Here is a 14,467-nt window from a genome sequence, read left to right on the forward strand (position 1 = left end):
GTTGCTTCATGTGCACATTTCTTATTTTCACATCTCTAGGGTACTTTGGCATTCTTGATGTACCAAAGAGGAACTTACATACAGCATGTCAAAGACAGAGAGCCAAAGCTGAATCACAAAGAGTCCCAAAGACGCTGGCCAGAGGCTGTTTCCTAAAATATTTCCAACCCAACTTTTTTGTCCAGTATGCTACATTCTTTCTAGTTTCATCTGCCTCTTCAGCTAAAAACTCTATCCATGGAGAGACATCAAAGAAACATCCCACTGGCATATTGGCAATGACTGAGATACTTCTCCCCACCCCCTCAACTCTAGATGAGAGGGAACATTAAATCATTAAATGCATTTCAGTATTGTTTGTTTGCAAGAGCACGTTCTTCATAGCTGACTCCTTTAAGTATCTACTTGTATATTAGAAGGGGAGGGAGCATGTACTTGCTGCTTCCATATATGAGACTGGGTTTGAAGACAAGTTTGTATACAGAAGTACTGTTTTGGGGAGACAGGGGGCGGGCAGGTGTGGAGGACTCCCTGGTCCTGAATGGGGTAACTGTGCCCCTGAAGGACCAGGTACGCAGCCTGGGAGTCATTTTGGACTCACAGCTGTCCATGGAGGCACAGGTTAATTCTGTGTCCAGGGCTCCATCTGGTATGCAGGCTGAGACCCTACCTGCCCGCAAACTGTCTCGCCAGAGTGGTGCATGCTCTGGTTATCTCCCGCTTGGACTACTGCAATGCGCTCTACGTGGGGCTACCTTTGAAGGTGATCCAGAAACTGCAATTAATCCAGAATGCGGCAGCTAGACTAGTGACTGGGAGTGGCCGCCGGGACCACATAACACCGGTCCTGAGAGATCTACACTGGCTCCCTGTACGTTTCCGAGCACAATTCAAAGTGTTGGTACTGACCTTTAAAGCCCTAAACGGCCTCGGTCCTGTATACCTGAAGGAGCGTCTCCACCCCCACCATTCAGCCCGGACACTGAGATCCAGCACCGAGGGCCTTCTGGCGGTTCCCTCATTGCGAGAAGTGAGGTTACAGGGAACCAGACAGAGGGCCTTCTCGGTAGTGGCACCCGCCCTGTGGAACGCCCTCCCAGCAGCTGTCAAGGCAATAAACAACTATTTTACATTTAGAAGACAACTGAAGGCGGCCCTGTTTAGGGAAGTTTTTAATGTTTGATGCTGTACTGTTTTTAATATTTGGTTGGAAGCCGCCCAGAGTGGCTGGGGAAACCCAGCCAGATGGGCGGGGTATAAATAATAAGTTATTATTATTATTACTATTATTACTATTATTTCCTTGTCGAAAGATGGACTTGCTTACTGCTCTTTGTATAGAGTCAAGTCACAATCTTGCTTTTGTTAAATATGGCAAATGGGGCTCTGCCTGGCTGATCTTTGACAGCATAGCTGATTGTGATGGTGAATCTGCTCATTTAGCCTTGTTGCCTTTTCTGGTTAACATGTGAACATGAGAAGAGCCATGTTGGATCTGATCTGGTTCAGCAACCTGAACCAGTGGCCAACTAGATGCCTATGAGAAGCTCACAAGCAGGTCCTGAGCAGCATTCTTCCCATTTACAATTCCCATTTACACACACACACACACACACACACACACACACACACACACACACACACTGTTGCAGTCAAATGCAGAGCCGGGCATGGAGTGGTGTCAGGACGTAGTGCAACTTCGTGTGCGCAACGTCAAGACGTCACATCAGGGCCCCTCAATGCTCTTCAGAAGACGGTTCCTGTGAATCTCAGCAACTGATAGTCGGAGACAAAATATTAACAGCAAACCCATTGAAAAGAATACATCTCAGTTTGTCATATGTTGATGTGCACTAATTTCAGTGCACCTGCTGAGTAGGACTAGACTAGCATAGGATGCAACAACCCAGAATCTTTTAAAGTCACCTGAGTTGGTGGCCAGCAACTCTAGCTTGTGGTTTTCATGTTGCTTTGAGACACCATAACTGGTTTCTAGCACTTAAATTGCTCACTATTGCAGGGCACCTTCTGTAATAAGGCTTCTCTATTTAATATTGCATTGTGTTAAGATGGTATGAGCAACATTAGCAGAACAGGGAGGAAATACAGCCAAAAATAAGTGTGAAATAGTGGCAGTGACAATCAGACTAGGACTTGACCAACAATGCCTGAGATTTTCTTTATTTAACGTGCCCTTTTACAATATATTGTGCTAGAAATTGAAGCATTGATACAATACCTAAAACACAGTGGGATGGCTCAATTAAATTCTATTCAGAGTATAAATATTTATAAATGTCAGACAAGGACCCGGGGGAGCAGGTTTCAGCCATGAAACTCACTGGGTGGCCTTGGTCCAGTCACAGTCTCTCAGCCTAACCTACCTCACAGGGTTGTTGTGAAGATAAAATGGAGAAGAAGAATGCCACTTTGTGTGCCATTCTGTTTGCCACTTTGAGCTCTTCAGAAAAAAATGTTTTTACATATGTGGGGAGCGCGGTCGTCCCATAATCTTTCTAAGCAAGTATCTGGGGAACTGCTTAAACATGCTTTAAGCGATGGCCACTTACAAAAAAAAGCATCCACTTTTTGAAATTTGAAAATATGGTTTATATTGTACATACTATATAAACAAAGGTCTTGAAGGAAATTAATTTTTCATAAATCTGAACAGAAAATTGGTACTCATCAGCCTTCTGTTATTACACTAACCCATTTCTAATCCACATTTTCTTTCACCGATCGACCTCATTGTGGATGTGATCATCGAGAAGATTTTTACCACCCCTTTTTGTGGTTTTTGACAGGAAGCCGTTTGAAAATTATATTTATAGTTGAGGAACTGTCTGCTCACACATCTGTAGAGCTTATTTTAACAGTGACCTGCTTATCAGGCAATAACCAAGCCATTGAGCCTTCAAATTGCTGAGTACAGTGAAAAGAAGAAAAAGGAGATTCTTTGCTCCTCCGTTTCCTTTTGCTTTAGAGAGATCAAGGGGGCTTTGTGCAGCCTGGAAATATTCCTTCTTGGTTACATATCCATTGGCAGATTTAGGATAAGTTTCAGATGGCATGCCACCGGCACGCTCGTTGAGTGGCAAACAGCAAGCAGGATCAAACATAAAACTCCCGACGAAGAACTCCAAGGAGGAGGAAAGGAAAATAAATAAATTCTGTGTTAAGTTTGGCCTTTAGTCTGGGTCTAGTACTCTAGGGCTGCACACATCCTAGAGAAAACTCCACTGAACTAAGAGTTACATCTGTGTAAACATTTATTTATGTTGAAATAAGCATGGATTTCAGAGGGGTGGTGGCAATAATAATAATAATAATAATAATAATAATAATAATAATAATAATTATGAATCACTTCCCATGAAGCACCCCAATGTGATTTACGATATAATAACATATTTTCAAAAAAAACTGTTACATATATGCAGTTAAAACAACTGCATATATAAAATCATATTTTTAAAAAAACTATTGAAATATAAAAACCAGTTTAGAACAATAACACATACATACAACAATTTAAATCCAAGTCAGATGTCAACTGAGATCATATAGATATAGATATAGATATAGATATATAGATGTTCCCACTGCGTGCGCGGATGTAACACCCATCCTCTGTAACCGCTGAACCAAATTGCATCAAATTGGGACAAAGCGTACCTTGCACATCAGGGAGGGATCTAGCATAAAAAAGCACACCTTTCATACCTAAAATAATGATACACAAAAAAGTGGTGCCCAAATCAGACATCACCAGCAGAAGCTCTGAAGACTCCAGCAGCATCCAACAGAAAGGCAGATCGCAGGCTGTCACCAGCAAAACCTCTGAAGGGCAGCACCAAATAATGACATCATCAACCGAGCAACTGAAACCACCAAGGCAGCCATTACCAGACAACCCACAGAGTCAGGCTGGGGCCAAGGAATGGAGATACAGGACGGAGGCCTCGGCTCGCATTTAAATACTAGCCCAAGCCAAGGCCGACAGACTAGGCCTCGCCTCTACTTTAAAGCCTACAAACTAGGCCTTGGCTCTACTTTGCAGACTAGGCCTCGGCTCTACTTTACAGCCTACAGACTGGGCCTCGGCTCCACTTTACAGACTAGGCCTCAGCTCTACAGCCTACAAACTAGGCCTCTACTCTACTTTAAAGTGGAGCCCTGGGTGGGGGTGGGGGGAGGAGCCTGAATAGGTCATGGGCTGACGTAGGGTGGGAGAGCCACAGGGTGGGGGGAGGGGGACGGGATATCATGGGTCGCTACAGGATGGGAGTAATCACAGGGATGAGACACAACAACTGGGGGGGGGAGAGGAAAAACACATAGTCCAGGGGAGAATGGACACATCCTCCCCCTTTCCTGGCAAACAAGGACCCTGAGTCAGGCACAGCAAACAATCATAAGAAAACAAAAATAATTAAAACAACAAATCCAAGGACAAAGTTCATACATCCGGAAAAGCATATTACATCAAAACACTAACCAAAAACAAGTTATGCAACCATTACCATTCAAAACACAAATGACATCAATACTCCCCCCCCCAAAAAAAATCCCCACAGCAACACGTGGCCGGGTCAGCTAGTACTATATAAAAATACCACATATCAATACAATATTAAGGAATACAATAATAAAAATCAAACCACAATAAATTCCAAACAGCGATACACTCAGGGGCTTCTTACCCCTAGAGGCCAGTGGCACGAGGCGGCCAGCTGAGCCTCTTCCTTGTCGGAGGAGCTGCCCTCCAGCCACTGCTCACCTCCTCCAGCCCCGCAAAGCTGGGCGCGTCTCCGGCAGCGCCGTCCTCCCTAAAAAAGGTCAGGAACTCTGGGAAACGGGGGGGGGGGCAGAGGGATATTTGCCCCATGGCACCAGATAGGCTTAAGACAACCCTGGATATACTAAGGGTGTGTCCAGGCAACTTGTTTATTAAGCATACATATTAATCATTCATGGTTCACCTGGGGCCTTCGTTATGTATCTTTAGGCACCAGGTGAAAATGTTTCTCTATAACCAGGACTTTGGCTGATTACAAATTCTATGGGCTTTTAAATGTGTTTGAGGGAGGGGGATTATTGGTTTGTTTTTGTTTTATTATGTATTTTCTGTTCTTATTTTGTATTTTTATGCTGCGAACTGCCCTTTAATCTTCGGGTAAAGGGAGGTATACAAATTTAATGAATAATAATTTAGTAGTAATAATAATTTGTTTGCACAAAATTTGCAGAAGCTTGTAAGACACTGGTAATTAGTGAGCATGCATCAAGCAATCATTATCCCACACCTTCCAGTGCATATTCTGACCCTTTCCACACCAGAAAAAGGACCCCCCCCCAAAAAAAGTAGGTTTGTTGCATAAGCGTGCCAAACCCATTTTAATTATGCAACCTCAATTTGACATTATGCGATTGAATCCTGCTCACACAAAATAGCAACAGTGCAGAAGTGGTCCAAAACTGTTCAGCCGGCTCAAATAATATGGAAAATGTTTTTTTAAAAAACCCAGGCAAATAAAATCAATTGGTGCAAAATAAAATAAAATTCAATGTTAAGGGCCACCACTGAAAAGGTCCTCTCCTTCATGGATGCATAATGCCTCTGGTCTTATAGAACATTCTTACAATTGCACTGTATAAGGCTTAAAGGAGGAGCAGGGAATCTCAGGCCTGGAGGTCAGAAGCATCCCTGCAGCGTCCTGAAACTGCTCCTTGGAGCTCTCCTTAGGCCACACCCCTTCCCTCCAGGCCACACCCCTCACCTGCCCTTGCTTCATACCTTGAGTGCTTTTGCCTGGCTGGAATCCATCCATGCATATACTTTGAGAATGCCTTTTGCTTGTCTGGATGGAGGGCAGACAGAGGAATGTGAAAGTATGGAGAAACTCACTTTTCTCTCTGGCCCCACGAATCCCTGGCACATGGCCCTCAGAAAGTTGCCCAGAAGGGAAAGTGGCCCCCAAAGTAAAAAAAGTTTCCCATTTCCTGCTTTTATGTATTTAATTGGGCTCTGTGGATTGTAGTGCTATTTGCTTGCATAGTTTTCACGTGACAGACCATGTTTGGCTCATCATATTAATTAATGTAATTAGCAGGGAAACTAATTGTGCTAATAGAGACAGAACAGGGGGAGGGGCACACTAGTCCCCTATTCCTACACAAAGCAGGAAAACAGGCACCATATCTCTTAAACACAGAATACTGTATGTCAGTGATGGGCAACCATTTGAGCGTGGTGTGTCAAAATTCGCCAAAAAACCGAGCATAACTCAGGTGGTGTGTCACTTCTAGAAAAAAACCATAATTTCATGATATTTATAGTTTAAATAACAAAAATGTATAATTGTAATATATTACTGTATTTAATAAACCAAAAACTAATTATTTAACCAAACCAAACCAAAAAACCCTTATTTATCACAAAGTGCTGTTGCTGAGCTTTTTAGGGGGAGCTGCTGACCAAAGTTTTGGAGGTTTTTTGGGGGGGTGCAAAAGTTGCTTTTTAATACCTTCGCTGGAACTAACAAGCAGCACCGACATAGTCTGCCAAAGCGCCAAAAAATGCAGCACAGAATGGGTTAAAAATGAATGCTGTTACACCCAATCATCGTCTGCCAAAGCGCCAGAAAAAACATCACAGAAAGGGTTAAAAAGCCAATCTCTGGCTACCAGCAACAACCAAAAAAATGATCCTGGTTTTAACAGCTTGTAGCTTGAGGAGGGGAGAACAAATGGGGGGGGGGACAACAATAGCGCGAATGGGCTGATATGGCGCGTGCAAGCAGTGAGGGCTCTGTGTGTCACGTCTGACACGTGTGTCATAGGTTTGCCATCACTGCTGTATGTGGAACAGCACACACTGAAGTTCTCTCCTGGTTTCATAACTGCAGCAAGCACCTTCTCAACAAAGAGCAAATAAACTGAACCAGGAAGTCCTAACACAGCTTCCTTCTTTGGTACAGTAAAAAAGAGAAGTTGGCTGATGAGATGTAAAGTGAAACTTGGTACTTTGGACATTTTGAGAAAGCAGAAAGGCAGCTGCCATGAAGTTCTGGAGACTCTAAAAACCAATGCCAAGGAAACAATTTCTAGATTATTAACCAGGTCAGTATTTTATGTCTGTGATCTGTGGGTGGCCAGGTAGCGGTTAGTAAAATTAGTTAGGTATTTGTTACAGAAATGTGATATATATATATGGGGAGAGGGGTGTGGGTGGGTGTGTTTCTGCCTTTTATTAATTCCTTTGTTAGCTAGATCACTGAATAATTGCTGATAGGAAGTGGGACCTGCAACAAAATATTGCAGTGCATCTTCATTTTCTAAAAGGAATGCATTTGCTCAGGCAGGGCCAGCGTCAAGACCCAGCATGGTTGGGAACCTGGCCCAGCAGGGGACCCATTGACAAGCCCCATGCAGCTGCTCCTCCCTTTCATCATTGCAACCCACTTGCTCATTTGACTCTCACTCTGGCAAGTAGTGGCTAGAAAAAGACTTAACAGTAGTAGCTGCCACCAATCCTTGCTTGCTCTCTGGCCATGTCTGGGAAGAGCAAGATGGCAGAAACAGTGTGGCAGAGGAGGAGAGCAACTAGACACAGTGGCAATGAAGGGGCAAACTGACTCAAAAAGGGCCCCCTGAAGGTGCCCCTCCCCCCAAAAAACAGAACTTTTAACCAGCTCTGTGTTCAGGGTTCCTGCAAACCATTGGCAGTAAAAAGCTCAAGCAGGGGCTTTCCAGAAATGTCTGGCTGTCCTCTGCTGGAAAGCAGGATAATGGGCAATGTAGAACCTTGCATGGGTGTAACCAAGCTTTATTTTAATGGGGGCAGGCTTTATGTTATGGAGGACAGAACTGAGTTATCCGTGATGCAACCGATCAGTTAATTAAGTATTTTTTAATTTACTTACTTGATTTAGGGGGGCAGCTGCCCACACCCACAGAACCATGGAGTCTGATCCAGAACTCTAGAATGTGAGGCTACACTAGGATACATAGATTACTTTAGAGATGATTGCAAGTGTGAACATTAATGAGCAGGAGGTGGGAGGAGAGGGGGAGAGAAAAAAGGTCCCCAAGTTAGTAGGCTAACTGCTCTATTTTTCACATCTTAAAGGAGAAATACTTGTTAATGACCATTTGTGGAAGCTGCTGCTTTTGCAAGTTTAAAGCTGATTGTTTGCATTGATTTCCCCTCCCTCCATTCATGTGCCACCTATGCCAAAATGACAGGCTCTTTATTCATGCTGCTTTTGAACACCTTTGGAAACGTGGGCTTAGCTATTTGAACTATTGCAATTACTAGCATGTCACCGGTTCGGCGGCCGACTGTGGCTATGAAAGGTTGAAGGCTCGAACGTGAAACCTACTTTTAAAAATGGCTCGTTTTTCATCTGAAGTGGCTTTGGGGGGGGAGGGGACCTGGTCCCAGTTTGCTTAGTTAACTCACAATGACAGTTTGATGTTGTGTTACATGTCAGGGGAAGAGACGTAGGTGGCTGTCTCTGCGTTCCACCCTACGGAGACACATTTATAACAACAAGCTGTCATGATCCGCACACCGAGGGGAGGGGAGGGGTGCCACCCTCTCCCTCACCTTTCTGTATGTCTGAATAGAGTCTTTGCTGGGTTTACTCATAGAGGCAGGGATCTGCCTCCACTCTCTATACGCCAGGATAGGGAACCCTTTTTCAAATCAGGGGCTGAGTTACCTTGTGGGCCACATGCTAGTGACAGACTTACGTTTGGTAGCTACATTCGTCCAGCTGCTATTTTTCTTTTCTTCTCTGTACAATTACTAAGCTCTGTTTTCCTTGTTTGGGTATCTTTTGCTACTTGAAATATAAAATCACTTTTAAAAATGAAATGATGACAGTTCAGTTCCTTGCCTGCCCTTCGCCAGCAAGTCCCATGGGGGGGTTGCAACAATCTGAAAATCAGAATTTAAAAGTTAAAGAGTACAGTAACAGGAGTAGGGTGGGCCCTGAAAACAAGTGTCAAAAGAGCTCCCTTTGCTTGCTTGCACTTAAGATAGTATATGTAGAGACTCATTTTTAGGGAAGATTTTTATGGGGTCCAGAGACATGGGGTAGGGCACAGACAAGTGGGAAAGTACACATGATTTGCCTGAACCCTTATATCCCAGCTCCATCACTGAAATAATCTGCAGGAGCATCATTGATCATTTCTCAAGCTGGCGAGATTCGTTTGACAACAACCAGAAACTGTGTTTTTAGGGTCATCAGTCCAGTAATGTGGAATACTCTGCAAACAGAGATTCAGCATACACCTTCGGTTTTAAGTTTTAAATGCCTGCTGAAAACTTTTCTACTCCATCAGGCCTATGCAGGCAATTAAGAGGGTATCTTCCCACAATGGTTAATTGATGTCCGCTTTAATTTTTTAATATGTTTTATATGTTTCTACTGTGTGGTTTTCCCCTTCTCCTTGTGCACAAGGAGAAGGGGACGACAGAGGACGAGATGGTTGGACAGTTTGACCAAACTGCGGGAGGCAGTGGAAGACAGAAGTGCCTGGCAGGCTCTGGTCCATGGGGTTACAAAGTGTCGGACATGACTAAACGACTAAACAACAACTGTATGGTTTTATGTATTTTTGTTGTAAACGACTTTGATTTTTTTAAAAAAATGAAATAGCAGCAATGGAGGAGGGCCAACCTTGCTTACAAGACCATCAAAAGGAAGTCCAAGGGGTTATAGTCGAGTCTGCTGAAGATGCCCATTCAGATGAAGGAGATGGCTATGAAACCCTAACTTCATTTCAGCCAACCCAGGAGCAGAAAGAACCCACTGATATCTCAGGTAAGACCTGGACAGGTAACTGCAAGTCAGGGGTGAGGAAACCTCAGGTCCAGAGACCAATTGTGACCCTCCTAGCAGCCAATAAAATAAATGAGGGGGCCAGCCCCTAAAAAAAGTTAATGGGCAATGCCATTCAAATGGTGTGCATGCACCATGTCATGTGATTATGTAAGGCAGGGCTTACCTGCCCCCCCCATATTTATTCAAGTTAGCAACCTTGGGGTCCCTACAGACCACTCTGGACCTTGTGACCCTCCCCAGGCCACATTCTTCCCCGAAAAACCTGGGAACTGTAGTCTGTTACTGGTGCTGAGAGTTGTTAAGAGACCCTTATTCCTCTCACAGAGCTCTCACTATTCCCAGAGTGATTTAACAATCAATCCCTCTTTTAGAGGAACTCTGGTGTAGCCCTATAATGTTCTACTTTTGGTTATCTAAAAGTAGATAACCAAACAGTTATCTATGGGAATAGTTTCATATTGGAAGAGTCATCAAATTAAGGGAAAGGTTTCTATTATGTCTGAAAACAGGACCCATACCTAAACAATTTGCCATAGATCTATCTGTCTACGTGCAGTTGCATACACACTTCAGAGCACCTTAGAACATATTCCCCAATAAATATATACATTATTTTAGGTGACAAAAGAGCCCAAAGTCCCAACTCTTCCATGACAACTAAGGAACTCCAAGAATACTGGCGGAATGAGAAGCGCAGTTGCAGAGAAGTCAAGGTCCTTTTCGAAATCCCGTCAGCCAAAATTGTAGAGAAGCCCTTCTCTAAATATGTGGTAAGCAAATGTAAGCCTGTACGGGTGAAAACATTTGGAGACATTTTGGCCAAACCACACCACATGTGATGTCACACGATGTCAGGTACGAGGCATGGCTCAGCCAAAAGGGGTTTGGCAGGCACCACCAATCCACCCTATGCAAAGTAATGCGCACAGAGCTTTGGGTGAACCAATGATCAGCTTGCAAAGTGCTCTGAAAAACCATCACTCTAAAAAAATAGTCCTCTGCAGGGGGCTTCAGAATACCATTGGAAAGCATTCTGCAATGTAACGCTCCCTGGCCACCTGTCAAACATGGCCTGCGATGCAGGGGGGGAGGACATAATGGTCTAGCGGCTCCAGCCCATCAGCCAAATCCAGTTTCCTACCTCAGGCTTAGACAAATTCATGGAGAATAAGGTTATCACCAGCTGCGAACCACCATGGCTATGTTGTACGTTATACCTAAATTGTTGGAGGCAGTAAGTCCCTGAGCACCAGTTGCTGGGAATCCTAGTGGGCAGAGTGCTGTTGCATTCAGGACTGCTTGCTGGCTTCCCACAGGTATCTGGTTGGCCACTGTGAGAACAGGATGCTAGACTAGATGGGCCTTTTCCAAAAAGGGATATTTATGATCTTTTCTGCAGTTAGCAGAGCTCAGAATCTGGACTGAATGGGGCACCACAACTACCCGTCCTTAAGACTATTTCAAAATGTGTTAAGGCAGCCCTACTGCGTCTGCTGAGTGGGGGCCTAGACGTCTGCTCCAAAGACCTTGTCCTGATGGCTGCTGGTTGCAGTAGTGCCAGCCTTCTGCCTGAGCCACCAAAGCTTTTCTCAATTGTTTCATTTGTGTGTTGCCCGCTAGATGTACCAGATTCTCGTCATCCAGACGGGAAGCTTTGACAGCAACAGATCAGTGATTGAGCGTCGGTATTCAGATTTCGAAAAGCTGCACATGAATCTTCTGAAGGAGTTTTATGATGAAATGGAGGATATTGCATTTCCCAAGAAGTGTATGACGGGGAACTTCACAGACGAAATCATCATCGAGAGGAAGTTAGCCTTCCAAGATTACTTGCGGCTTCTGTATTCCATGGAATACACCCGGACATCTAGAATATTTATTGACTTCTTAGTGAGACCGGAACTGGAGGAGGCCTACAGTTGCCTCCGGGGAGGACAGTTTACCAAAGCTTTGGAGGTTCTTCTGGAAGTTATAGCTCTGCAAGAGAAACTTGTCAAGCATCGGCCCACCCTATTGGTCCCAACTCTCTGTGCCATAGTCGTCTGTCACAAAGATCTGGAAAACTCAAGAGGTGCCTACGAATTTGGAGAGAAAGCTTTGCTACGCCTTGAGAAGCATCCTGGTCACAGGTACTACATGCCCCTGCTGGAAACAATGATTTCCTTAGCATACGAACTTGGCAAGGACTTTCTATATTTCCAAGAGAAGATGGAGGAGAGGAAGGCCAAAAAACGGCTAACTAAAATGGTGTCCCTAAAAGAACTTGCAGTTCAAGAGTACATAGACTGAGAGAAGCTGGGATAGGTGCAGAAAAGGCGTAAAGTCAATAATTAAGCAATTGGCACACCTTCTAGAAGGATGAAAGGCAAAAGCCTGTTTGGGACTTTTTTGTTTAGGCCAGAGTCAGGGAGCCTTCTTCAGCCCAAGGGCCATATTTCCTGATTGGCAACTTTCTGGGAGCCAAACGTATTTCATTTATTTAATACAATTTATATCCCACTTGATTGTAAAAAAACACACAACAACAACCTCAAAGCAGTTCATAAAAAGAAAAAGAAAACCTATTAGATTATCAGCAGCAACAGTTAAAAACAACTTTTTAAGACATTCAAGAAATAATAAAAATCAGTAGAAAGCTAAAAATTAAAATTAAAGCACATGTCAGCATTCTGCATTTCTGGATAGGCTTGCCTGAACATAAATGTTTTTTGCAGACACTGAGAAGAATACACTGAAGGGACCTGTCTAATGTCAATAGGCAGGGAGTTCCAAAGTGTGGCCACAAAAAAAAACACTGATCTCTTACAGATGTGGAACAGGTATTATGTGGCACCTGTAACATGCCACTGGCAGGTGGGGCTAGAGAGGCAAAGGTGTGTGATGAAACAGATGTGACTCTTACCTTTGTGCAGTATAAGGCAGAGGTTTCTACATAAAATGTACCCACATTAACTATAATATCCACATACCCTTGTTTGCATCTGGCTCCATCCACCACCATCATGTGGCCCCTAAATGGTTGCCCAGGAGGGAATGTGGCCCTGGGGTTGATAAAGGTTTCCCATCCCTATTATACGTGACTAATATTTGCTGGTTTCCTTTTCTATGAATTATCGATAATTGTTTTGTATTGTTTTATGTACCTCCCCTTAGAAGCTGGTTGGTTGGTTTTTATTAAGCAATTTAGACATTTTTCTAAATGAATAAATAACATCCATATTGACCACACTGGTTGGGGCTGCAGAGAGTTTGAGTCCAGCAATATCTGGAGGGCCGCAGGTCCCCCAGACTGAGGAGAAAAGCAGTTTAACAGCCAGCATTTTCCCCAAGAACACTTGGGATTTGTAGTTTGGTGAGATTTCTGCATTAGGGCTCCTGGGCAGAGAACTACAGTACCCAGAATTCCCTTTTCTCATACCAATTTACGTCTGAGATGAAGATAACCTTCTGTCTGGCTTTTGCGGGGGGGGGGGGGATGTTTGCACCACCTGGAGCCTCAGCTATGATGGCTCTCTCTTGACATATTAATAATCATCGGTATCAGTCAGAACACCAGTCTGGAGCCGTTTCATCTCAAAAGAAATAGGAGAAGGCTAACATCTGTCTCGTGTTCTTTGCAAGCCTCAGAAAAGCACATTACAAACAAACCGCCACGGCTACACACACCCCACTCCCCAAAAAGTAAATTTAAATAAAATCTGGGCAGACAGTTTTGAACAGCCTCTGGGATTTCAACTACAAGCAACTTAGTTTGGGCCTATCTCCATATCAATTATTACATCATTTGGGCCATTAAGTAGATAATAGTACAGGCATCTCTCTCTCAAACAGCAGATGATGTCCCTGAGGCAGCTTCTGAAACACTAGCAGGCAAGTTATTCCATGCACAAGGTATCATTTCACATACACAGGCTCCTGCACTCTTCCCCACTTTTGCCTTCCAAACAGTGCTCATTAGCTGGTTATTCATTTTGGTCTCCCCCCGCCCGCCCAGCCCTTCTCACTGTTTGCTGAAGAATGCTAATGAGTTTCACTCACTAGAGTCATCTGGAACTATTGCTGTGCCTGGCAATCGATACGCTGTCCATAACACATTGATCTCTGGACCTGTTTGCTAGGGGAATCACTTGCTAGGTTGAAAACCAGGTGCAGGGGACCATGTAATTTCCCCAAGACCCCCAGCAACTGCAAGACTGGGTTGGGAAATTTTCCCAGGGTTCCTTGCGACAAACTATGCAAACCAAGCTCCTAGATCAGGCATCCCCAAACTGCGGCCCTCCAGATGTTTTGGCCTACAACTCCCATGATCCCTAGCTAACAGCACCAGTGGTCGGGGAAGATGGGAAATGTAGTCCAAAACATCTGGAGGGCCGAAGTTTGGGAATGCCTGTCCTAGATGCTTTCCTAGATGTACCAATGTCTCCCATTCCTAGATGCAATGTGACACTTTATATCTCCAATAGATGGAGCTGTGTCAAACATTTTTTACAAGAAGGCAAATTAAGAATTAATGCTAGTTAAATCCACCTACCCCAATTCATTCTTGCTCTTGTTTCCAATAAATCAGCAATTCCAAAACTACCAGCTAGGCAGGGCTGAACCGTGGG

At 44.0% G+C, this 14,467-nt stretch overlaps 1 protein-coding gene across 1 annotated transcript; it reads left to right on the forward strand.

The window, feature by feature from the left end:
- Positions 1–7,047: 7,047 nt before the first annotated feature.
- On the forward strand, positions 7,048–13,113 carry SNX20 (sorting nexin 20). Its single transcript, XM_035119984.2, has 4 exons — positions 7,048–7,125; positions 9,678–9,839; positions 10,479–10,630; positions 11,481–13,113. Exons 2-4 carry the CDS (start codon positions 9,680–9,682, stop codon positions 12,147–12,149), a joined length of 981 nt encoding a protein of 326 aa, XP_034975875.1. The 5' UTR covers positions 7,048–7,125; positions 9,678–9,679; the 3' UTR covers positions 12,150–13,113.
- Positions 13,114–14,467: the final 1,354 nt, after the last annotated feature.

Source organism: Zootoca vivipara, chromosome 6 (genome assembly GCF_963506605.1).
Source record: "Zootoca vivipara chromosome 6, rZooViv1.1, whole genome shotgun sequence".
Classification (NCBI taxonomy): Eukaryota; Metazoa; Chordata; class Lepidosauria; order Squamata; family Lacertidae; genus Zootoca; species Zootoca vivipara.

Bases quoted from the DNA above. Each gene is read 5' to 3' on its own strand.
- SNX20 (XM_035119984.2), top strand. From the start codon at position 9,680: ATGGAGGAGGGCCAACCTTGCTTACAAGACCATCAAAAGGAAGTCCAA. The intron at 9,840-10,478 runs GTAAGACCTGGA...ACATTATTTTAG, and splicing joins AGAACCCACTGATATCTCAG to GTGACAAAAGAGCCCAAAGT. The intron at 10,631-11,480 runs GTAAGCAAATGT...GTTGCCCGCTAG, and splicing joins AGCCCTTCTCTAAATATGTG to ATGTACCAGATTCTCGTCAT.